The 27,655-nt window shown below is 18.2% G+C and overlaps 6 protein-coding genes across 6 annotated transcripts; 4 read left to right on the top strand and 2 right to left on the bottom strand.

The window, feature by feature from the left end:
• Nucleotides 1–273: 273 nt before the first annotated feature.
• PGAL8A_00398400 (conserved Plasmodium protein, unknown function) lies at nt 274–2,288 on the top strand (the record flags this gene model as incomplete). The annotated part of the gene is made up of 2 exons (XM_028670339.1): nt 274–336; nt 465–2,288. 2 exons carry the CDS (start codon nt 274–276, stop codon nt 2,286–2,288), a joined length of 1,887 nt encoding a protein of 628 aa, XP_028527101.1.
• Nucleotides 2,289–3,200: 912 nt separating this feature from the next.
• On the top strand, nt 3,201–3,785 carry PGAL8A_00398300 (conserved Plasmodium protein, unknown function; the record flags this gene model as incomplete). Its single annotated transcript, XM_028670338.1, has 1 exon — nt 3,201–3,785. The coding sequence occupies one exon, from the start codon at nt 3,201–3,203 to the stop codon at nt 3,783–3,785; it is 585 nt and encodes a 194-aa protein (XP_028527100.1).
• Nucleotides 3,786–5,092: 1,307 nt separating this feature from the next.
• PGAL8A_00398200 (stomatin-like protein) lies at nt 5,093–6,217 on the top strand (the record flags this gene model as incomplete). The annotated part of the gene is made up of 1 exon (XM_028670337.1): nt 5,093–6,217. The coding sequence occupies one exon, from the start codon at nt 5,093–5,095 to the stop codon at nt 6,215–6,217; it is 1,125 nt and encodes a 374-aa protein (XP_028527099.1).
• A 3,128-nt stretch (nt 6,218–9,345) lies between these two features.
• On the top strand, nt 9,346–15,948 carry RPB1 (DNA-directed RNA polymerase II subunit RPB1, putative; the record flags this gene model as incomplete). Its single annotated transcript, XM_028670336.1, has 1 exon — nt 9,346–15,948. The coding sequence occupies one exon, from the start codon at nt 9,346–9,348 to the stop codon at nt 15,946–15,948; it is 6,603 nt and encodes a 2,200-aa protein (XP_028527098.1).
• Nucleotides 15,949–17,543: 1,595 nt separating this feature from the next.
• On the bottom strand, nt 17,544–20,609 carry PGAL8A_00398000 (conserved Plasmodium protein, unknown function; the record flags this gene model as incomplete). Its single annotated transcript, XM_028670335.1, has 3 exons — nt 17,544–19,742; nt 19,910–20,331; nt 20,546–20,609. The coding sequence occupies 3 exons, from the start codon at nt 20,607–20,609 to the stop codon at nt 17,544–17,546; spliced, it is 2,685 nt and encodes an 894-aa protein (XP_028527097.1).
• A 270-nt stretch (nt 20,610–20,879) lies between these two features.
• PGAL8A_00397900 (conserved Plasmodium protein, unknown function) lies at nt 20,880–24,919 on the bottom strand (the record flags this gene model as incomplete). Its single annotated transcript, XM_028670334.1, has 18 exons — nt 20,880–20,935; nt 21,491–21,585; nt 21,687–21,757; nt 21,829–21,895; nt 22,009–22,078; nt 22,209–22,278; nt 22,378–22,518; nt 22,621–22,692; nt 22,761–22,834; nt 22,920–23,025; nt 23,110–23,189; nt 23,300–23,357; nt 23,453–23,503; nt 23,603–23,666; nt 23,812–23,854; nt 23,948–24,121; nt 24,270–24,402; nt 24,557–24,919. 18 exons carry the CDS (start codon nt 24,917–24,919, stop codon nt 20,880–20,882), a joined length of 1,788 nt encoding a protein of 595 aa, XP_028527096.1.
• Nucleotides 24,920–27,655: the final 2,736 nt, after the last annotated feature.

Below are 27,655 nucleotides of genomic sequence, written 5' to 3'. Positions count from 1 at the left end.
TTTTTTTTTTTTTTTTTTTTTTTTTTTTTTTTTAAAAAAAAAAAAAAAAAAAAAAAAAAAAAAAAAGAGAAATCTTGGTGTAAATAAAGAAAAATAATTTTATTTAAATGCAAATTTGTTAAAAAAAATTAAAAAAAAAATATGTATTTTCATTTATTAAAGTGCAAAAAAATTGAATAAAATAGAATTATTTAGAAGAAAAAAAAAAAAAAAAAAATTTATATAAAATATAACAAAATAATTAGAAATATTATGAATTTTATGAGTTGAAAAATGATAGTAGAATATTTTCCTAAAATTGTTACTAAGAGAAAAAGTTTTTTTCAGATTCAAAAAGTATTCAAAAAAAAAAAAAAAAAAAAAAAAAAAAAAATTACAAAAGAAGAAAAAAGAAGGAATTAAAGTGTATAATACCTGATATGTACATGTTATTTTTTATTTTTTTTTTTTTTTTATTTTTTTAGAGATTCGCTTACTATAGATTTCACAAAAGAGTAGGTAAGGGTTCTTGGAACAAATATATAGAAAGATATAAATTACCAAGAAGTATAGAAAATACTCAAAGATTGATTTTTAATTATGAAGCTACATATTCAGAAAAAAAATTATCTAGTAGTTGGTTATGGAATTTACCAAAAAAAATCGCATTAGCAACAACATCAGATGAAGTATTAAATGTATGGGTGTATTACAGACATAAAAGAAAAAAAGCTTATCACTACTTGAAAGTTTTAAAAAGATTAGTTGATGTTGGTAAATGTTCTACTAGTGATTGGAGATTTAAATTAATTACTTCAAGAATAGAAAACAAAATTAATACCTTTTTAAATTTACCAAGGATTTGTTATTATTATGGTAAATTAAAAGCTACTGCTCAATTAGAAAGTATTACAAAAATGTTAAATCATAGATTAAATGATTATTTACCACATCAATTATTATTAATATTAAAAGGATTTTCTTTATGTGAATTACAAGATAAACACCTTTTTAATAAGATTAGAGATTTATTAAAACCACACATTAGCATTATCCCATTTTACTATTTAACTATAATTATTGAAAGTTATTCCTTTTGTTTAATACACGATTATCTGTTTTTTAACCTACTAACAAATGAAATAATTTACAGAATTAATTTATGCAATAATAAATATTTAAATGTGATGAACGAAGATAATTCAACAAATTTAAAAATAGAAACTTCAAATGAATTAATAGAAGAAAATACGTTAAATAACTTTAATGATGAAAACCTTACATATATTATAGAAAACGAACATGCTTTACTAAAATATAAACAAGATCAATTTAATTATTATCCTACTATGAAAAATTTAATTGATATAGCATATTATTTTTCTAATTTAAAATTTCAAAATTATATATTTTATGATTATATAAGTAGGTATATAATATATATGTTAAAAAACAGTAACTGTTTAAATCCTCATTTGATAGAAAGAGTAATTTTTTCTTTTTATAAAATTAAAATAAATGATATAAAACTTTTTGAACATATTTTAAAACATATAGACACATTTATTTACGATTATCCTCCAAGTGTATTATGTGCTATTGGATACTATTTTTCTTCCTTATTGCCTTTTTATTACTCTCCTATTAACAAAATATTTAAAAAAATGTTGTTACATATAAAAAAACATATGGATATTCTAAATTTAGATTCATTATCTAAACTTTCCTCATTTGTACATAAAACAAAAATGGATAAAAAATTACAGAAAGATATTTTATTTAATATAAATGAGCAAATAAAAAAAAATGACAACAAAAATTCTAAAATTACATATGATATACCAAGATTGACAGAAATTCTTTCTTATCACGATTTAATAGATGAGACAAGTTTTAATATTTTATGTAAACATTTACATAGCCATTTAAAATATTTTGAACCATGTGATTTTAATAGAATTTCAAGAACGTTAAGAAATATTAAAAAAAAATTTAATTTATGTGATGAAAAAATAGTGAATTCTATAGCAAGAAATGTCATAAAACAACATGATTTATTTCATGTTATTGATTATCATCAAACAGTAAATATGCTATTAGAAATAAACGCTATAAAAGATATTTACAAAATATATTTAATAAAGCATCATAATAATATTTCTTTTTATAATTTTGGTGAATTAAAATTAAATTATGAACTACCAAAAGAAGTAAAAAAATCCATTTATAGATATAAAAAGGGAACTATATACTTTTCAAACAAAAAAATTGAACAGGAGTATCCGTTATATAAATCTATAGAAAATTGAAAACAAAATTTGGTGAAAAAAAAAATAATTAAAAATTTTAAATCATCAAGTTTCTATTAGCTAAAGTTTAAATAATTGTTTTTTTTTTTTTTTTTTACAAAATACATATTCCTTTTGATACATTATATGTAATAATTTTCTTAAAAGATGTTTTAAATGTTGTAGAAGAAGTATCTGTATAAGTTTAAAGGAAAAAAAAAATATTTATTTTTTTCAGAATACTCATGTGCAAATAAATATATTAAAAAATAAGATGAATAGAATAATTCTAAATATTATAATATAATGAATATATGAAAATATAGAATTATAAGAAATCAAAACATAATTTTAAATAAGTTTTTTCTTTTTTATTAATAACATAAGATGTAATTATTATAAACTATTGTTATTATTATTTTATTTTATTTTATTTTTTTTTTTTTTTTTGAAAGTTTTCTTTATTTAATATATTGTTTTTGTTGTTATCCTTTTTGCTTTTTTTACATCATTTTTTTGTTTGTTATTTTTCTTCTTTATGTTAATAAGTTTCAATATTTAAAATAAAATGACATATATATTAACAGTTCTACAGTGTATTTACATGTAATATATACTATATTCAAAAGAAATAAATATAAAATTAATAAGTGGAAATGGAAATAAGAATATATTAAAAATTTTTATAAATTCTTTTTGTCATAAATTGATGTATGAAAAACATTTGTCAATATATGTGTGTTCAACAAATATTATATATATGTTTTTATATTTATATAAATATTTACTTCATTTGATTTATACTTTTATATATTTGTTTATATTACATTAATTTTTGACGTTTATTTAAAAATAATTCTTTTTTAAAAAAAATTACATATATATATATATTTTTGTATATTTGAAAAAAATATGATTCATTTAATATTGTTTATGTTTTTAATTATTTCTTTTCATGAATCTATTTTTGCAGATAATTCTAATAAAAACTTGACAAAAAAAAAAAATTATAATGAAGAAAATTATTTCAATAGAGAAGATGTGTATTATATAACTGAGGATAAAAAAAAATCAACGAATTATGATGATTTATCAGAAAATACTAAAAATAATTTAATAGATTATAATGATATAGAAAAAATAAATAATTTAAAGAATTTAAAAATTTCAAATTCTTTTCAAAACCTACAAAAATCTTATTATGAAAATAGTTTAAATGATGGAAAATTAAATAAACAAATAAAAAAAATACTAAGTTTAGCTTTAAACATACCCATAAACGAAATAAATTTACATGATATTAATTTATTATTAAAAAAATGGAGAAAAATAAACAAAATAAAAAACAATTCAAATAAAATAAGTAATAATGATTACTATTTTAAAAAAATAAAAAAGCACAAAGTATATTCAAGTAATAATAATAAAGATAAAATAATAAGATTACAAACCAATAGTGAAGAAAAAAACAAAAATAATATTATAAATGTTGATTATCTAATGGAATTAATTTATTAATAATGAAGAAAAAATAAAAATAATATATAAATTTTGATGAACAAATTAAGATTTTCTTTTTTATTAAAGTATAAAAATATATATATATATATATATATATATAAAGTAGCAATAATTATATTGGTAACACAAAATAATATAAATAAAAAAAAAAAAAAAAAAAAAATCAAAAGGAATTTAAAATTAAATAAATATATATATTAATAGCTAAAAAGTAAAAAAATTCAATGAATATAAATTATTATGTGAAATAGTTCATAAGGAAAAATAAGTTATGCAAATAAAAAATATTATATTAAGAAAATTTTGTTCTATATATTCTATGTGCATTTTAATGATGTACTAACCTTTTTTTATAATTCTTTTCTATAATATTTATACCTATATAATTTAATGTGAAATTGTATTTTCAAAATTAAACTTCACAATCAAATATTTTTAAGTATTTATATTGGTATATTTAATTATGATATTTACCACATAATAATAAATTAGCATAAGCATATTTTAGGGTTTAAAAAAAAAAAAAAATGAACAATAAAATAAATTGATGTTAATATAATTTTTTTTCAACTTAAAAAAGTATGATTTCTTTTTTTTTTTTTTTTTTTTTTTAATTTACAAATACTTATATATATATATATATATTTTTTTTTTTTTTTTTTTTTTTTTTTTTTGGTAACTGTTAAAAAAGGTATTTTTAATTATAAAATTTTAACAATACTAAATGCTTTATCTTATATATTTATAGAATTCATTTGATTTTTAAAATGTTTATAAAAATTATGAAAATATTTTTCTTTTAAAGATCTTAATTTAATATTCCTCTTTTAAAGTATGATAATGTAACATTCATTTTTTATACAACATATATATAAGTTTTTTTTTTTTTTTTTACCTATTTTTATTTTCTCATATCTAACGGAATATTAAAATCCTATATTAATAAACATATTTTTTTTAACTTTATTCTATCTTTTTTTTTTACAAAAGTGTAAAATTTTTTTTTTTTTTTTAAAGGATTTAATTAAAAAAAATATAAGGAATATATATATATATAAATGATATATATAAAAATATAAGAAAGTATATAGTTTTTAATTTTAAAAAAAGAAAAGAATAAAAAACCTATACATGTTGAAAAAAAAAAAAAAAAAAAAAATAGTTTTAATTAGTATATCTTAACGATATAAATAAAAATAGTGTATAAAGTAAGAAATATTAAGATAGTTAATGAAAATTTTATAAAGAAATATAATTTAAGAAAAAAGGATAGTAGAAAAAAAAAAAAAAAAAAAAAAAAAAAAATGATTATTTTAAATAGGAGAATCATATGGGGCAAAGCTTTCTTACAAAATTACAAATGTATAAAATATAATAAAAATACATTAAATCAAAATAGAAATTATTACACTAGTAACTATATATTACAAAATCATAAAAGTACCAATTGTAATAGAAATGTGTTTAATCAAAGTAGAAATTTCTACACTAGTAATGGAAATAAAAAATTTTCAAAAAAATTTTGGAATAGTTTAGGTTTTGTAATAATACCACAAGAAACAGCATACATAGTTGAGAGGTTAGGAAAGTATAAAAAAACATTATTAGCAGGTTTTCATTTTTTAATACCATTTATAGATAAGATAGCTTATGTTTTTTCATTAAAAGAAGAAACAATTACTATACCAAATCAAACAGCTATAACAAAAGATAATGTTACTTTAAATATAGATGGAGTATTATATATAAAATGTGAAAACCCTTATAATTCTTCATATGGAATTGAAGATGCTGTTTTTGCAGTTACACAGCTAGCTCAAGTTACAATGAGATCAGAATTAGGAAAGTTAACTTTGGATGCAACATTTTTAGAAAGAGATAATTTGAATGAAAAAATTGTAAAAGCCATAAATGAATCTGCAAAAAATTGGGGAATAAAATGTATGAGATACGAAATTCGTGATATAATTTTACCATTAAATATAAAAAATGCTATGGAAAAACAAGCAGAAGCAGAAAGAAGAAAAAGAGCAGAAATTTTACAAAGTGAAGGAGAAAGAGAAAGTGAAATAAATATTGCTATTGGAAAAAAAAGGAAATCTATTTTAATAGCTGAAGGACAATCTTTTGCTATAAAAGCAAAAGCTGATGCTACAGCTGAAGCTATTGAAATAATTTCCAATAAAATTAAAAAACTGGATTCCAATAATGCCATATCTTTACTTATTGCAGAACAGTATATTGATGTATTTTCTAATATATGTAAAAATAATAACACAATAATTATTCCTGCAGATTTAAACAATATTAGTAGTTTAATTTCTCAATCATTATCCATTTACAATAATATTAAAAATTCAAAAAATACAAGTAACAATATAGAATCTCTTTCGAACAATAATTTAATTCAGTCTGATGTAAAGAACTGATTTAATTCTTACAACAGAATGTTAATTATACTACTTTTTTTTTAATGTTACATTTATATGTTAAAATTTATATACATCTTAATGTATTTTTATATGTATATTTTTATTAATCTTTATTTTGTTTTAATTTGGGTTTTTATGAATGTGGATAAATTTATGTGTGCATGTATTTTCATAATTATATATCTATAATTATTTATTTTTATTTATTTTTATTTATTTTTATTTATTTTTGTCTGTTCATTTATTTTCATATATATTTACACTAACCACGATTCACATTTCCACTTTTCTTTAATACAATACATATATCAACATATTTTAATAGATCTTTATACACATTTATAATTTTAATTTTTAACAGTTTTTAAGTGTAATTTACAATTAATTTTATGGATAATTATTTATATTTAGACATGTTTCATTTTCGTGTAATATGTGTTTTTTTATATATATAATATTCATATAATTTTTTATATAATTTTAATTTTACATAATTTCCTAATAAATCAGATAAGTTAATATGTGCAGAATGAATATCCATATATATATGTATATATGACAAAATAAATTAAAAAAAAAAGAGCATATTACATTATTATGAAAAGAGAAGAATTATTGTTTTTTTATAATTTTTTTACTTTTTTTTTTTTCAATTATTTTTTTTTGAAATTTTATCTATTTGCATTTTTATATTTAAAATTTTTTTTTATAAAATTATAAATAAATATAAAAAAATTTTTATTTATTAGGTTTTTATAATAACAGAATATCTTTTAAATAATATAATATCAAGCTTCTAATATTTAATATATGTTTGAATACAATAATTTTTTAATTCACTTATTAAAATATTATTATAGTTACATCATTCATATATATATATATGTATATGAATATAATTATTTGAATTGCTATAAATGTTAATCATATTTACTTCACTTATTTTTTCTTATTTTAATCAATTATTATTTGAGTTAAATTTATTTATAATTCTTTAGTTTTATTATACATTCTTAAAAGTTGAGTTTCTGTTGTAGAAAAAAAATTACTTTTTTTATTAATTTTATTTTATCCTTAATCTTTTTAATAATAAGAATAAATTTATGAAAAGTGTATCTAATTAAAACAACTCTTTTCTTTTATTTAAAATGTTTGAAACATTGAAAATTTTATAAAAATTTATAGTTTTTATTTATATTTTCTTATAGATTCTAGTATTGTTATATATATTTTATTTTTTTTTCAGTGCTTTATACTATTAATTTAAAATAGTGTAGAAAAAAGAAATAAATGTTAAAAGATATAAAATGAATACAAAATATTATAGTCAAAAAAATAAAAAATAAATTAAAAAAAAAATACAGTAAATTTTTTTATAGATTTAAAATTAATGTACTACTTATTTTAAAAATATATTAGTTAAATTATAAATTTTAAATGTATGTATTTTTATACTTCTAACTAAAAATAATAGGGAATGAATATGTAAATATAAAAGTATGGATAGAAAAAAAATAGTTGAAATATATTAAAATTAGGAATTTTATATCTTTTTTTTTTTTTTTTTCTATATAAGTTGAAGCTAATAATATTTTAGAAAACAATTTCATATTAATCTATCATAATCGACGAAAAATCATATAAATTTATATAGTATTTTTATTTAAAATCTCACTTTTGTAAATATTTATTGGAATAAAATTCCTATAATTTAGGGTTTATCTCTTTTATTTAAAATAAATAAGTTATTTTTTATATAATTTTTGGTATCTACGTATGTTATTATTAAAAATACAGTAGATTATATTTTATTTTTTTTTTTTTTTTATATTCCTAAAGGTGTTTTTTGTTTTGTATTTTTTTTTTAAACATTTATATTTTAGTTAAAGTCGTACATTATAAAAACTAACAATTTCAGATATAATTCAATAATAGAAATATATATATATATACTTTATTAATATTAAATAATAAAAAATTAATAAAAATGATATATAACTTAATCTTTTTATACAATTAATTCCCCATATTAAATATTTTTTATTCATGCATATAATAAGGTAAAATTTTCTTTTATAATTTGAAGCACAAACTTATATTAGCAGAAATTTATTATTTTTTTTTATTTTTATTGGTATTAAAATATAACTACAATAACTGCAATTATTTTAAATAATTATTATTATTCTATTTTAATTTTTTTTTTTATAAATGATAAACATTTTTAATGATATAAAATATTTTTGTTTCCTATTTATTACTTTTTTTTTAATTTTTTTCTTTTTTAATTTTTTTTTTTTTTTTAATTTTTTGATTTAATGTATTAATGCTACATATTGAAACTGTAAATTTTTAAAAATTCATATTAAATTTTTTCTTTTTTTTTTTTTTTTTTTGTAAGACTAGTTGAAAATGTATTAAAAAAAGTTTAAAAATGTAAGAACACTGAAAAAAAAGGAAAAATGAAAAAATATAATAAATTATATTTATATATATATATATTTGTATATATATACATTTTTTCATAAAAAAATTTGCAGATCATTTTAAATATAGCAAAAGTATTAATATATGTTTTCATTTTTTGTTTTAAGTAAGCTTTAAAAATATTTTAAAGCTTCACTCAATATTTATAAATTTTTTTGTATTATGTTTCTTCATATATAGTTAATAAGTCATGAATAGAAGAAAAAAATAAGAGTTGTTTATAATTCATTAAAAAAATATGAGTTAAAAAAAAATAATCTTTAAATAAAAAAAAAAAAAAAAAATAAAATAAATGAAATCAGAAGATAAAAAATAGAACAATTAAAAATAATATATATATTTTTATAATATATATAATTATATAAATATATATATATATATATAATATATATAATTATATAAATATATATATAATAATATATGTTAAGGAGAAGAAAGGAACATTATCAGAATACTAAGAAAAAAAAGGACTAATAGGGATATTGAAATAACTAAATAATTTAATTTTTTTTAAACGGTATTAAATGTTATTCCATTTGATCGAAAATTTTGAATAATTTATTATTAATTGTTAATATTGTTTTTCATATTTTATTAACAAAAAAGGTAATAAAATAGCTATTATTAAAAAAAAAAAAATGACAGTTGATTTAAATGTTCCTTATTCAGCATGTGATTTAAAAAGAGTAAAGAGATTGGAATTGGGAGTATTGGATCCTGAAATAATAAAAAAAATAAGTGTGTGTGAAATAGTAAATGTAGATATATATAAAGATGGCTTACCAAGAGAAGGGGGTTTAAATGATATAAGAATGGGAACTATTGATTATAAAACATTATGTGGTACTTGTAATATGAATGTTAAATATTGTCCTGGCCATTTTGGTCATATACAATTAGCAAAACCAATGTATCACTATGGTTTTATGAATGTTGTTTTGAATGTTTTAAGATGTGTATGTTATCATTGTGGTAGATTGTTATGTAATATGAATAATTCAAAAGTTAAATATATTGAGAAAATAAAAGTAAATAGCTTAAGATTAAGAAAATTATCAGAACTATGTTCGTCTATAAAGGTTTGTGATCATTCTGTACATGAAGATTCATTGAATATTAATGATAATTCTATAGATAATTTTTATAACAATGATTTAAGTAATTTAAACGTAAATCAGAAAATGCTTTTAAATCCAAATACATATAGTAATATATTTGAGATGGTAAGTAAAGAAGATGTAGATTGTGGTTGTGTGCAACCAAAATACACGAGAGAAGGGCCAAATATGTTTATTCAATTTTTACATAGCAGTGAAGAAGATATTGATGAAAGTAAAAGAAAATTAAGTGCTGAAGAAGCTTTAGAAATATTAAAAAAAATAAGAAAGGAAGAAATGGGAATTTTAGGATTCAATTCAGATAGATGTATTCCTTCATCTTTAATATTAACATATATACCTATTCCTCCTCCATGCGCTAGGCCTTATGTTCAATATGGGAATCAAAGAAGTGAGGACGATTTGACTTTAAAATTATTAGATATTGTAAAAACTAATATTCAGTTAAAGAGGCAAACGGATAGAGGTGCCAAGTCTCATGTTCTCCAAGATTTATGTTCATTACTACAATTTCATATTACTACTTTATTTGATAATGATATTCCAGGAATGCCTATTGCTACTACTAGATCTAAAAAACCAATTAAGGCAATAAGAACAAGATTAAAAGGAAAAGAAGGAAGACTGAGAGGAAATTTAATGGGAAAAAGAGTAGATTTTTCTGCAAGAACTGTAATTACAGGAGATCCTAATTTAGATATTGATTATATTGGTGTACCAAAATCAGTTGCTATGACTTTAACATTTTGTGAAACTGTAACTCCATTAAATTATGAAGATTTAAAAAGAAGGGTAGAAAGAGGGCCCTATGAATGGCCAGGTGCAAAATATATTATAAGAGATAATGGAACAAAATATGATTTAAGACATGTAAGAAAAAGTTCAGAAAAGGAGTTAGAGTATGGATATAAAGTAGAAAGGCACATGACTGATGAAGATTATATTTTATTTAATAGGCAACCATCATTACATAAAATGAGTATTATGGGGCATAAAGCAAAAATATTACCCTATTCTACTTTTCGATTAAATTTAGCAGTAACATCTCCATATAATGCTGATTTTGATGGAGATGAAATGAATTTGCATTTAGCTCAATCTCATGAAACAAGATCAGAAATTAAACATTTAATGATAGTACAAAAACAAATAGTTTCTCCACAAGGAAATAAACCTGTTATGGGTATAGTTCAAGATTCTCTGCTAGCTATTAGAAAATTTACAAGAAGGGATAATTTTTTATGTAAAGAAGAAGTTATGTCTTTATTAATTTGGATTCCTTATTGGAATCATGTAATACCAACTCCTGCTATAATAAAACCAAAAGCATTATGGACTGGAAAGCAAATATTTTCTATGTTGTTACAGTTTGATGATGTGAATAGAAATAATGATCTACTAAATAACAAAATGAATGATAATAATTTAAAAAATGAAGAGGAAGTAAAAAGAAATTGTGTTACAAAAATAGGAAATAATCAACCAAATAGTCCTTGTTCAATTGTAGATAATATAAACCATGTAAGTAATACATTTAATAGTAATATAAAACATCAAGTAAATAATAATGATAATTATAATTCGTTTAAAAACCCCAATATGGTAAAAATTAATTTAATTAGAGATTCCTCTACTTCATGTAAAGATGATAACCCTTATTGTTCAGTTAATGATGGAAAGGTAATTATAAAAAATAATGAATTACTAAGTGGAATTATATGTAAAAGAACTGTTGGTTCATCTAGCGGTTCTTTAATTCATATATTATGGCATGAAATGGGTCCAGATAAAACAAAAGATTTTATTTCTGCTTTACAAAAAGTTACTAATAATTGGTTAGAGTATATTGGTTTTACTGTTAGTTGTTCGGATATTATAGCAAGTAATAAAATTTTAGATAAAGTAAAAGAAATACTGAATAAATCAAAAAAAGAAGTTACAAAATTAGTTAAAAAAGCACAAAGAGGAGAATTAGAATGTCAACCTGGAAAATCTTTATATGAATCTTTTGAAACAAGAGTAAATAATGAATTAAATTGTGCTAGAGAAATGGCAGGAAAAGTTGCTTCTGAAAGTTTAGATGAAAAAAATAATATTTTTAGTATGGTTGCAAGTGGATCTAAAGGATCTATAATTAATATATCACAAATTATATCTTGTGTTGGGCAACAAAATGTAGAAGGAAAAAGAATCCCCTTTGGTTTTAATCAAAGATCGTTACCTCATTTTATTAAATTTGATTATGGACCAGAAAGTAGAGGTTTTGTTTCTAATTCATATTTAAGTGGTTTATCACCCCAAGAAGTTTTCTTTCATGCTATGGGAGGTAGAGAAGGTATTATTGATACAGCATGTAAAACTTCAGAAACAGGTTATATACAAAGAAGATTAATTAAAGCAATGGAAGATGTAATGGTCCAGTATGATAGAACTGTAAGAAATTCTTATGGAGATATTATTCAATTTTTATATGGAGAAGATGGTATGGCTGGAGAATATGTAGAAGATCAAATTATAGATTTAATGAAACTGGATAATAAAGAAATCAATAAATTATATAAGTATAATTTTGATGAAGAATCTTATGGAAAAGATTTCTATTTATGTAAAAGTGAAGAGAGGAAAGAATCATATATAGATTACAATAAACAAAATATATTAAATCAAGAATTTGAAGAATTATATAAATGTAAAAATTATTTATGTAAAGAAATATTTCCTGATGGTGATATCAGACAGCATTTACCCATTAACATGAACAGGTTAATAGAATATGCAAAATCACAATTCCCATTTATCCCCTTAATCAATAGTAAATCTAAGAATAGAAGTAGTGACAGAATTCGATCAAAAATAAAACTAAAAAAGAAAAAGAAAAAAAAAAAAGTTAAAACGAATGATTATACCCAGAACAACGATTTAGATTATAATGGAATAAATAGCACACATAATAATGTTTCAGATAACAATAATAATGAACTTTTGTCAGAAATAAAAAAAGAATACGAAAATAATGATCTTTCTAATATTATAAAATGCCAAAAATCATATAATGAAATGGAATCATTTGATGAGGAAGCAAATAATGAAATAGAAACAGATGATGACAATGAAGAAGAAGATGATAATGACGACAATAGTTATTATTATTCTGATAGTAGTTTTCAAGGGAACAAAAAACATTTTGAAAATATGCTAAAAAGTAACATAGAACAAGAAGACAATTCTATGGTTAATCCAATAGATATTGTCCATAAGGTAAATAATTTTTTAGAAAATTTAGTAATTATAAAACAAATTAATAGTAATGATACATTATCTTTAGAAGCTCAAAATAATGCTACTATATTATTAAAAGCACATTTAAGAACTTATTTAAATTCTAAATTATTAACACAAACCCATAAAATAAGTCTAAAAGGAATTGATTGGTTATTGCAAGAAATTGAAAAAAATTTTTATAAATCTTTATGTCATCCAGGAGAATGTGTTGGAGCTTTAGCAGCACAATCTATAGGAGAACCGGCTACACAAATGACTTTAAATACTTTTCATTTTGCAGGAGTAGGATCAAAAAATGTAACATTAGGTGTTCCTAGATTAAAAGAATTAATAAATATAGTTAAAAATGTAAAAACACCATCAACTACTATTTATTTAGATGATCTTGTCTCTAATGATCAACAAAAAGCAAAAGATATATTAACAAAATTAGAATATACTACATTAAAGCAATTAACTTCACATGCTCAAATAATTTATGATCCATATACTACTACCACTATTCTAGAAGAAGATAAATCATGGGTTAATGAATTTTATGAATTTCCTGATGAAGATGATACTCAATATACATTAGGAGAATGGGTTCTGAGAATTCAATTAACAAATATACATGTAAATGAAAAAAAATTAACTATGAAAGAAATAGTTTATATTATTTATTCTGTTTTTTCGAGTGATGAATTAGATATTATATACACAGATGACAATTCAGAAGATTTAATTTTAAGAATAAGAGTTAAGTATTTAAACGGTGAATACAATTTTATAAATGATGATGATGATGATGATCATGGGGACGAAGAAGAGGAAGAAGATGATTACAATAACATTTCAAATTCTTTTAAAACTAAAAAGAATGCTTCACCTGATTCAAATAACAATTTAAATGAAAAAAAAGATGATAATTTAAGTGTTAATAGTTATAATACTCAAAAAAATAATAATAGTAATGAAAATAAAATAAGGAATAATACAAAAGAAGGAGAAAATGACTATGAAAATGATAATGAAGATGACACTCTTTTTGGTAATAATGTAAAAAATAATAATGATAATTCTAGTAATAGTAAAAATATTTTTTCTAATTATGAGAATATGAAGGAATTAGGAAGTCAAGATGATATGTATAACAAATCAACGTCAAAGAATATGGATGATGATGCCACATTAAAAAATAGAAGTAAAACTAATAATCCTCTCTTATCAAAGGAAGATACAGAAGATACTTTTTTAAAAAAATTGATGGAGCAATGTTTGTCAACATTAAAATTAAGAGGTATTGAAAATATAACAAAAGTTTATATGAGAGAAGAAGCAAAAATAAATTATGATACGGAAAGTGGAAAATTTATTAGAAGTTCTCATTGGGTATTAGATACAGATGGTTGCAATTTAGAAAATATTTTTTGCGCTCCTCTTGTAGATTATAAAAAAACTATATCTAATGACATAGTAGAGATATTTGAGGTGTTGGGAATAGAAGCAGTTAGAAGAGCATTATTAAAAGAATTAAGAACAGTTATATCTTTCGATAGTTCATATGTTAATTATAGGCATTTGTCTATATTATGTGACGTCATGACACAAAAGGGATATTTGATGTCAATAACAAGGCATGGAATAAATAGAGTGGATAAAGGACCCCTAATAAAATGTAGTTTTGAAGAAACTGTAGAAATATTATTAGAGGCAGCTGCATTTGCACAAGTAGATCACTTAAAAGGAATTACAGAAAATATTATGTTAGGTCAATTATGTAAAATAGGAACAGGTGCATTTGACATTATTATTGATAATCAAAAATTAAATGATGCAAATCAGAATTTAGAAACAATTCAAGATATAACAAGTGCAGGATTTACAACTCCTGATACCTACCACGGAATAACACCAGATGGTCTTCAATCACCAATACCAATAAATACATTAAATTCCCCCTTACCATTTTCACCAACATATAATTCGAATTTATTGTCTCCTACTGCACCTATAGATAATGTTAATAATATATTATCACCTCAATGCTTGCAAAATTATCCTGACAATATTATGTCTCCTTCAAAAAATGATTTTAATAATTTAGACACTTTAAAATTAGGTGGAAAATTTTCCCCGACACATTCTCCTAAATCTCCTACCTCAATTGTTCATTCGCCTTTTTCTCCATTTGATCATCATAATCAGCAACCTATTGATCCTAATTTATTATTTTCTCCAAAAAGTAACTTAATGAATTATAATGTTTTTTCACCCAAAGCAAATATGAATAATATCCAGTCTCCAATTATGTATTCTCCAAACCCTATGCTAGATATTTTTTCACCTAAACCTCAAATACAAAGTAACATTTATTCCCCATCATATTCCCCTACTTCTCCTTCATATAATGCAGACAATGTATATTACTCACCTACCTCTCCAAAAAATCAAATGGACGATGTTAAATCAAATATAAAATATAATGTTATGTCCCCTGTCTACTCAGTTACATCACCAAAATATTCTCCTATGTCTCCTCAATATTCACCAACATCTCCTGTAGCTAACAATCCTGGTAGCCCTCATTACTCTCCTTATTCAATAACTTCCCCAAAATTTTCTCCAACTTCTCCTGCATATTCCATTAGTTCTCCAGTTTATGATAAAAATGCAGTACTTAATAACCAACCACTATCACCTGCTTATATAATACAATCTCCTGTACAAGTAAAGCAAAACACACAAGATGCTCATATGTTTTCTCCAATTCAGCAAACTAATAAAAATGAAACTCAAAATGATGATCCATTTTCACCTATGCCTTATAATATTGAAGAAGATGAAATGAAAGAAGATTGATGACCTTTTTTAATTAAGAAGAAAATATATATATATATATATATATATATATATATATATATATATATATATATATATATATATATAAAATAGAACATTAATAAAATATAATCTATTTATGAAGATCAAAGTCTGTTCCCAAATAAAAAAAAATAAAGAGATTCATAAATTAAAATTAATATATATACCTATATATTATCTTTATTAAATATATATATATATATATAATTATAAACAAATTAATACAAGTATGCCAAATATTGAAATAATGGAATTATTAGTTTTATTGTTTAAATAAAAATATGAAAAGAAAAGGGACTTAAATTCATACATATTTTAATGTTTATTTTATTTTATTTTATTTTTTTTTTTTTTTGTTTATCTAAATATATAAAAAAAAACATATTAACTTTTGCTACGTAATTAATTTTTATAATAGTATTACCATTATTGATATATGTATGTATTTATTTTAAAAGAAAAATTTAAATAAGACAAAATGAGAAAACATGTGTATATATTTTTTATTATAAGATGTAATATATAGTTGCATATATCAATTTTTATTATTATTTAAATATTTAATTATTACATATTTTTGAAAAGAAGTTTCTTATTATTTTAAATATATAAATAAATATTTAATTTTTTTAAATACTAAAAAATTGTGTAATTTTTTTTTTTCTAAATGTTAAAATTTTTATATTTATGAAATAATATATATATATATATACGTATGTATGTAGAAATTAATATTTATAATTTTTTCATTTTATTTCTTTTTTTTTTTTTTTTTTTCTTTAATTTATTATATTATATCAATAATATCTTATTTATAATGTTTGTTTTTATTATATTATTATTTAAATGAAAATTTTTTTTAAAAGAGAAAAGAATAATTATTTATTATAAATACTTTATGTAAGAAATTATTTTTATTTTAAATACGAAAAAATGATTTTTTACTTATAGAAAGTAAAAATGATAGTGTAAATTTTCAAAATTTTGAAAAATTCTTATAGTCTAATTGTAAGACTTTTTTTTCTTTTTTTTAATTACTATTATAATATGAAGTATAACTCATCAGATAAAAAAATATGTAGTAAAGAAAAGGCTTTTAAATTTTTAAAATTTAAAAAATAACAAAAAAAATAATTTTATTTTATACTAAGATTTAAAATTTTTATTAAAAAAAAAATTTTCATAATATTAAGATAAATAAGAATTATATATAACAAAAAAGCAATATGTAATAGAAAGGAAAATTAAATAATTAATAATTTGTCTTTACGGAGAGATAATAAATTTCCATATTTTAGTAAAAATAAAAATTAATTACATAATAAATTCATAAATATTGAAAATAACTAGAATTAAAAAGATGTAAATGGAATAAAAGAGATTTATAAAATCAAAAAATTTGTTTTTACTAAATTATTTGTAATAAATAAAATTTTAATACATATTAGGCTTATATCTCTTAAAAAAACAAAATTTATAAAATTTATATCAAATAAAAAATACTTAACATATATACTGTATGAAAGTTTATATAAATGCATATAAATAAATATAGGATGAAAAATGTTGTAATATTAGCAGTTTTCATTTTTTAAACAAATTATTATGTATACATAATTATCAAATAAATCAAATAAATTGTATTGCGGCAAAATAATATTTAAAAAATCGTTTCTTATATCGCTAATAACATGTTTTATATCTGTAGCTGATCTCTGATAAACATTTCCTTTGTGATAAACTTTCTCTCTACCTTTACTAGAAATAATATAAGCATTTATCTGTGACATAGGGGATATTTTATTTAAGATGTCCATTTTTAATCTTTTCTTTGTGGATTTTTTTTCATTGGAAGTTTCAATAGTTATATAGGCACTTTCATTTTTAATTTTGTACTCTTTTAATGTTACTAAAGTTTCTAAAAAAAAAGAGCGACTAGAATAAATAATTTGTTTTGTATCTACATCTCTTAACACTTCTACCTTGATAATTGTTCTACAACTAAAAAATAATGGTGTAAATGGTAAGTTAGGTATATTTTTTTTTCCATAAAAAATATATAATTTTAAATATTCATTTTCTTCTAGAATAAGTCCTAATTTCTTTTTTACTAAAATTTCAAAAAAATTAATAAATTTAATTTCCTCTTGTAAATGTCGCTGAAATAAAAGCATATATTTCTGATTTTGCTTTTTTAAAAAATTCGATTCATCTGTTATTTCATCGTTTTCGTTATTTTGTTCATTTTCACTATTTTCATTTTCTATTTCATTTTCTATATTAAAATCATTTGGAATTTTTTCAATATAACTGTTTGCTAATGTATATAAAGAATCACAATATTTGAATGTTTTATAAACTTTTATTATTTCTGGTAATACTCCTAGATAATTTATAGAAATATTTTTATTTTTTACATTGGGATATCTATTCTTCATATTATCTGAATCTATATTATTAATATAACTTTCAAAAATATGATATAAAATAGAATAGTATTGTTCTTTTTTTGAAACTTTAAAAGATTCTTGATAAGAAACATAATAAGTATTTAAATAATCGTCAATATTATCCATATTGATAAATTCACCACTTTTATTTGATATAGGAATAGTGTTAAGTGATTTTAAACAACTATAACCATTAAATATATTATTATTATCTACATAGCATTTGTCTGAATTATTATTATAATTATTGGAATTATTTATTAACAGATTATTATTTAAACATGAATCTTCTTTACCTTTATATTTTAATAATTCATTTTGTTTCAATTCAAAAAATTTCTTCAATTCATTTTTTAATTTCAAATGACTTTCTAAAACAAAAGTATTTTTATTTATTTCGTTCAATGTATTAATCATACTTTTATTACAGGTATATATTTTATTACACACTATATTTAAAATTTCTCCATATGTATATAATGACAAGAATTTTTTATAATACTCTTTTTCTGAATCAAAGAAGATATTCTTTTTCTTTATATATACAGATCTATTTAAAATATATTCGTTATCTTTTATTGTATTTTCAATATTGTATTTATAGAAATCATCATTAAAAACAGTATTCTTATAATTTAAAATATATTGTTTTTCCAAATATTGAGATATTTCTTTTATTTTATTATAATTATATTCCTTATATTTCTTGTTATGGAAAAATGGTTTAATATTCATTTGCATATCTAAATATACATTACTTGATAAAATGTTATATTTTACTATATAATTATCAATACATATTAATACACCATCTATTTCTTTTTTTTTATATTTATTTTTATTTTTTATTATTTCAACATTTTTTATTATAACATCAATAATATTTAAATCAATAACAACATAATAATTTAAATATGATAATTCATTTCCTTCAATTATAGGATCTTTTAAATATATATACACATTAAAATTTTTTTCATTTTTTATTTCTTTAATGAAATTAAATAAGAAATTAAAACTCATAAAATTACTTTTAAAGAAAGAATTATTATCATAATTTAAAACATTTATTTTTTTATCACTTAATAAAAAATCGTTTATCACATAACTAGAAAATGCATCAAAATTATTACTTGATCTTAAATATTCATCTATAAAAACTTCTAATGATTTTAAATAATTGATATTTGCATTTTTTATTGTTGCATATTCTTCCTCTATTATTTCATTAAATTTATTTTGCATTTTTAACATTTCCTTTTTTAAACTATCAAAATATTCTGTTAATTCCATTAAATTTTTTTTTTTTTCTTCATTCAATTCCTATAAAAAAAAAATTATATAATAAAATTTAAATAGGAAAACTAAAGTCACTTCATAAATATTAAAATATAAAAATTATACACAATAAAAAAAAATGAACACAATTTTTAAAACATTAAAAATACACATATATATATATATATATTTATATATAGACATATATTTACCTTTTTATTTAAATCACTTATTAAATCAATTTTTGTAAGAAGATTCTTATAAATAAAGTTTAGATAAAAAATATTTTCCTTGTGAAAATTGTCTATAGTATCATTAAACATTTTTAGTTTTTCTGTTTTCACATTTTTTATGTATTCGTAATATCTTTTCAATTTACTCTCATTATAGGAATATATTTGATTTAGAATATTTTCGTTATACTCATAAGTTTCATACAAATTTGAATCATGATGTACTAATAGCTCTAATTTACCTAACATTTCCTTCTTAAAATCAATAACGTAATTATTTACATCTTCTAAAAATTGAACAACATCTAAAATATTTTCCACTAATGACTCTACAGTATTTATAGTACTTGAACTTCTGCTCTTTTTTTCTTTAATAGATGTAACATTTTCTGATACAATATCTAAAAATATCAAAAAAAAAATAACATTTTTTTTTTTGGTATTTTATATTATTATTATTATTATTACACTGTTATTTATAAATCTATAACAAAAATAATTAAAATAAATTCAGTTATTAATAAAAAATAAAATCTTAAAAATATTAATAAATATATAATAATTTTTTCAAAATTTTTATTTTCTATATACAACTGTAGCAAATTAGTATATTACTTTTTAAGAATATTTGTAAAAGGAAAAAAGTAAATATATAAATACTTAAGTGTATATTATTCATTATCTTGTTTGTTGCTCTTTATATTTGAAATTTTAATTTTTTAAAGTAACTTTTTGTTTTACATATTTGATTTAATCTATATGAGTTTTTTTTTTTTTTTTTTTTTTTTACACATTATCAATAGTTAATTCAAAAAATGAAGTCTAATATTTATAAAAACCTTTAATTATTACTTTCATACTCATAAATGATGAATAAATAAAAAAAAAACGTAAAAAAATAAATGTAAAAAAAAAAAAAAAAATAATTAATCTAAAATAAATATGTATATTATAAAATATTCTTTATAGTCTCAACACTTGATTCAATCCTTTTTAAAATATTTTCTTGAAAACAAAAAAAAAATATATATATATATATATATACATAATTATATAATGAATTATATTTAAATATAATTAAATGAATTCAATAAATGTAATAAACAAAAATTCTATATTTAAATGAATTCATTTTTTAATAAATTAAATGAATATACATATATTTAATTAAAAAAAAAAAATATATTGCATTTGCATTTTATTTTTAAAAAAAAAAAAAAATTCATATATATTTAAATATGAATATATATATATATTATTAATAAAAAAAATAGTGTAAAACAGAGAAAAGTTAAAATTAATAATTTTAATTTATATACATGCATTATTATGTGTGGTAAAATAATGAAGAAAAAAAATTGTCAATATTTTAAAATAAAAAATTATCTAAATAAACTTATAGATAAAATTAATATTTGTGCATTTAGTTATTTAATTTTAATAATTTTGAAATAAACAAAATATGTAACAAAAGAAAAGCTATAGAAATCAATTACATAATCAAATATTTCTTAAATTTTGAAAAATGTGTTAATATACCAGTGTTACTTAGTAATTTACTTTGGATGTGCGTATATTTTTGCTTTATTTTTTTATCCTTTTCATTATTTTCTTCATTGAAATTTAAATTTGATTGAACTTTTTTTTGTAAAATTCTAAAAAATAGTGTTATTAAAGTTTTAACACATTTTCTTTTTTTTTAAGATTCTTACATAAATTATCTTTACACATAATTTTAACTTTTTTCTCTTTTTACCTTTCATTTCTCTCGTTTATTCTTTGCAACATTTCTTCAGAAAGGATACTCTTTTGACGCTTCTCTTGATTCTGTTATATAAATAAAATATATTCATGATTTATTTTAAATTAAATTTTTTTTGTTAATTTTTTAGATTAACATTTTTTTTCATTTCCTCCTTTTTTGAGTTTAAGTGTTCTTGTATCATCTGTTTTTTTTTTTTAATTCTTTTTGTATAAAAAAAAAAAAAAGAAAAAGGCGAAATATAATGGAATGTAATATTATAAAATGATGTTTATAATATTTTAATTTTTTTTTTTTTTTTTTTTTTTCCAAATACTCCTCTCTCATTTTTTTTTTTATTTTCATTTCTTCTTTTTTTGTTTGTTCTAGCTCTTTTATTTTTATCTCTGATTCTTTTTCTGAAGTACAATGAATTTAAATATAATTAGAATTATCATTATTTAAAAAAAATTATCATATAAAGGTTTAAAATAAGCACATCATTTAAAAATGCTATATCAATTTTTTTTTTTCTACTTTTTTTTTCCTTCCATTTTTGTATCATAAATTTTTTTTCTGTATCTTTAGAATTATTCTTCTTTTGGTCCTAAAAAAAAAAAATACATATATATATATAAAATATAATTTCATAAATTTTATTTTTTTCGTAAAATAAGAAAAGAAAATTTTATTGTTTCTTTTTTACATTAATATTTATGATGTTAATGTTATTCATATATTTTATCTTTAAATTGTTATAAGTGAGATATTTATGATACCATGAAATATGTTCGTATATTTCTTCCTCACTTTTATTTATGCCATTTTTTAATATTTTAACAATTATCTTTATAAATATAAAAAAATATATTTTTAAAGAATTTATTAAATGTTATAAATATTAATTAAGATTTATATATTATTAATAGAAAAATTATGATTAACATACTTCATCTCCATAAGTTTTGTTATTCTCGTATACTTTTATAAAATAATTATTATCATCATCATTCCATTTTCCCTAAATAAGGGTTATAATATATATTATACATATAAGTAATAAATGTTTTCTTTAGTTTTTTTAAGTACTGTATTTCCTCCAATATTCTTAATATTATTTTTCATTTCATTTATTTTTTTCATTGTGTTTTGCAAAAATTTATCTTTTACAAAAAAAAAAAAAAAAAAAAAAAGATATATATTTTTATATTTATAACAGTTGTATAATTTATTTCTTTTCATTTTCACCAGTATTAGTAGATAAATAGCAATCTTCTAAATATTTCATTAGACTATCATTAATTGTTAATTCTTGCTTTATAATAAATAAGTATAATATAGAATTTATATTATTCTTAAAAAAAAAAAAAAAAAGAAAAAAAAACATAAAAAGTAAAGAAGGAAAAAGAAATTATTTTTTTAAATTTTTATATTTCACCTCTTCTATATTATTTTCCTTTAAATTCTCAAAAATATTTTTTGATAGAATTAAATATTCTTTTTCATTTAATTCAGAAACTATTAATTAATATATATAAAATAGAAATAATAGAAAAATTTTATTCATTTTAATAAATTATTTCTTACATTTATTATTTTTTTTTTTCCTATATATGCATAATTCTTACCATGTGTTCCAATGTTTTTTTTAAATTCAGATATAGTTTTTTGTGATATAAATAACCACTGTAACATTATAAGTTTATATTTATATATATTTCAAAATAATATAGAAAAAATAACACATTTGATTAAAAAATTAAATATTTATATATATTAACTTCTTTATATTCATTGTCTAAAAAGTCTTTGTGTTGTTTAATGCTTCTTCTCTGTAGAAAGTATTTTTTTTTTTTTTTTTTTTTTTTTTTTTTGAAATTAATATTTATAATTTTGTTATTTTTTTTTTTATTTTTTCTTTTCGTTCTAACAGTTAATAAATTAATGTGTTCATTATTTATAATTTTATTAATTTCTCTGTCTAATTTACGAAACCTTTTTAAAAAATAAAAAATCCATTCATTTATTAAATGATTAATAATTATTATATATATATATATAAATAATCGAATATATATATAAGTGAAAAGTATAAAAATATAATCATTTTAATAAATATATTTTTTAATATTAATTATACGATGAAATTAAATATGTATATTTAGTTTTCCAATCGTTTATATCTATTAAAAAACAAAAAAAAAAAAAAAAGTATATATATATATATAGCATTTTTAGAATATTATAATTTTTTATAGTATGTATTTAATCTTTACCTTTGATTTCCATCTCAAAAATTAAATTTTTTTTTTTAATTGTTTGTAATTGATTCATAAAAAATTTATCATCTTCTACATTGATGGATGCTAATTCACTTGATTTATCTAAAGTTAAAAGAGTATCTATTTCTAAATTATCATTAATTTTATAAATTATATCCTTATCAGTTCCTATATTAATAAAGTGTTTTTTATAATAAAAAATTTGATTATTAGTCTTATTATTATTATTTTAATTTTAATATCTTAATCTTATTTTTATTTTTCTTTCCTTCAATTTGTTCTTCCGTTAAATCTTCTTTTTCGTTTTTCTCTTCACTCATAACTTCATATTTTTCTTCTTCTTCTTCATAATGTTCTTCTTTCTCTTCTTTTTCACACTGTCCTTCTTCCTTTTCATCATTAAATTTTTTTTTATCTTCAAGATAATTAAGATCCTCATTTAATGAAAACTATCAAATTTTTTTTTAAATAAAAAAAAAAAAAAAAAAAAAACACGAAATAAAAAATATTTAATGAGATATATTTTTATTTTATTTTCTTGGGTTTTTTTTTTTTAATTATAATTTTAATTTTTACTTATTAATTTCAATATATATTTCTTACACAATTTGAATTATTATCGCTATTACTAATAATATTAGTTATCCTATTTGAAAAAGAATTATTTATATTTTCTTTATTTATTAAATGTTTTTCATCATCTGAATTCCTAATATCTTTATCTGTTAAGATAATATTATCTTCACTCTCTATAAAGCTACTTTCTTCAGATTGATTGTAAGAAAGATTACTTTTTAAAATATTGTCTGAAAAGTTTTCTATTTCTTCTTTCATATCTTCCTCTACTGCACTTAGATATTTTTTTATAATATCCTTTTTATTATTATGTATATTATAATTCATTTCATCACTGTCAATACTGTTTTTCGAAATTGAACCATAATTTTCCTTTTTGTTGTTTTTCATTTTTTTAAATTATTATATTTAAAACTAAGTCTTTATAAAATTTTTATAGAAAAATGAGAAATAATAATATAATTCAATTTTTTATTAAATTCTTTTTTTAATTCTAATATTATAATTTTGAGAATTAAATATATAATAAACCTTATAATTTATTTACATTAATATTCTACATTTTTATAGAAATATGATTTAGATTAAAAAAGTTATTTATAATTATCCTTTTTTTTATATTTATATTTTTAGAATTTAGTCTTCAAGATCAATATATATATTTATATTTACATCTATTCATAAACTAAAAACTTTTAGAAATATTATACAGTAAAATATCTACCAAACAGTTATTGGAATTTCTTTTATATATATATATATATGACTTAAAAATATAAATTAGTAGTAATATCTATATTCTTATTATTTAAGGAATATATTAAGAAATATATATTTACATATATGGGTTTTTTTTTTTTTTTTTTAATTTTTTATTACACTATAATATATAAAGAAATATTATATTTTTTTAAAAATATTAAAAATAATAAAAATACTTGTAATTTTTTGATAATATTAAAACATTCTATTATATTGTCTTAAAAAAGAGAAAGTTTTTGTTGATATGGTATGTTATGCTTTTATATATATTTTTTATTTTCACAAAACTTATGATTTAAAAGAAAATGCCTTCAAAATTTTATTTTAAAAAGTATTCTTTAAATAATAAAAATAAGAAGACAGATTTAATTAATATTTAATTTTTTTTTTTTTTTTCTTTTTTTCTATTTTGAGCAAAAAGAAAATAATGACAAAAAAAATAATTTTCTTAATAATATATAATTATCATTTTTGCTAAATGCCAATGAAAAATTTTCAATGTATAATTTCAATATAAAATAATTTCATATCAATACTTGTATTTCTATTCTTATCATATATAATAAAAAAAAAAAAAAAAAAAAAAAAAATCATTAGTAATCTATTTAGTAAAAATTAGGATTACACATGTTTTTATATATCTAAATAAAAACTGTTTCGTTGCTAAAAATTTTTCAAAAATGATATAATATTTTTAATCTCTTCTTNNNNTAAAAAAAAAAAAAAAAAAAAAAAAAAAAAATCATTAGTAATCTATTTAGTAAAAATTAGGATTACACATGTTTTTATATATCTAAATAAAAACTGTTTCGTTGCTAAAAATTTTTCAAAAATGATATAATATTTTTAATCTCTTCTTTTTTTTATATCTATACAAGTTATTATACCTTTAGTTTAATGAAAAGAAAGTTTCAAATTAATTTTAAATCTTTCAAAAAAAATTATACAAAATAAATAATCATTAAAATAATTTAACTGGGAAAATTTCCTTAAAAAATTATTAAGGATATATTTTTTATTAAGTTTTATGAAAATAAATAAAAATTAAAAGAACGTATGTCTTTATTAAAAAAACCAATATATTTCTATTTTATGTAAATTTTGAATATATATATATATATTATGTTTCTTTTGTAAATTAACAAATTTTTTATAGGCTTTTAGTCTATTTTCCACTATCATCAGAATAACGAGAAAAAAAAATAGAAAAAGTATGTTCTTTTTCTTTAAAGAAGTTACTAAAAATTTTAGAAAATTAGTAAAAAATATAAAAAAAAAATACTTAATGATCGAATAAATTTTTTATTTATGAAACAAAAAATAGTTGTAAAAATAATTATACACACCAAATTTTTTTTTTTATTTTATATTATTTTATTTTTTTTTTACTTAATAAAGCAAAAATCAATTACATATTTGAAATAACATAAACATGCATTAAGAGAGTAAAAAATTAGAAAATTATAAATTATTGTTTTTATATATAAATATTTTTTATTTAAATATACATTAAAAGTTAATACCATTATTTTTTATTTTAATTTTATTTTTTTGAATTAATTTTTTTTATATTAATAATTGTTATATATATATTTATATTTATATGAAGCTTTTGAAAGTTTTATGAAGTTATTTAACCCAAATTTAGACGGATGAATTGTAATTAAAATTTGAAGATATTTTTATTATAATAAGAAAATATACTGTTATTTCATTAACTTGATAAAAAAAAGAAAAAAAAATATATATACAAATTTTTTATATAATTATTTTTTTAAATTTTTGAAAGAGCAGAAAAAATAAAAAAATTTTTTCATTTTAATTTTGTTTATTTAAAACGTTTTCTGTCTTATATTTCATTATAATCATATAAATATTAAATTTTTATGTATAAATTTCATTTTTATATTTTTTAACATTTTAAATTTATAAATTTAAATGAAAATTTACTTATAAATTGTAGCCATAAATATTTATTTATTTGTGATTCAATTTTTATTTTATGTTTAATTTTTTACATTTATATAATGATTTATTTGTATTTTTTTACATTAGGTTATTTTTTTATATATTCTCAATCTTAAATTTATTAAGTAGAACGAAACGTTCAATTTTCATTATTATGATTTTTTTTTTTTGTTTAAATATATATGATTTATTTTTATTTTTTTTTTTTTTTTTACTTTCTCTTTTTTTTTTTTTTTTTTTTTTTTTTTTTTTTTTTTTTGTAATTTAAAACTTTCAGAACAAATTAAAATATATATATTTTTTTTTTATTAATACTTAAATGTGTTTAGTATAAATGTTATATATATGTTTATTTATCTTTTATTTAAATTATAAAATGTCATATGCATATATATT

The sequence above is a fragment of the Plasmodium gallinaceum genome, assembly GCF_900005855.1.
Source record: "Plasmodium gallinaceum strain 8A genome assembly, contig: PGAL8A_v1_108, whole genome shotgun sequence".
Taxonomy (NCBI): domain Eukaryota; phylum Apicomplexa; class Aconoidasida; order Haemosporida; family Plasmodiidae; genus Plasmodium; species Plasmodium gallinaceum.
Note: the sequence above shows the minus strand (reverse complement) of the source record. Positions and strands in the feature narration are given on the sequence as shown.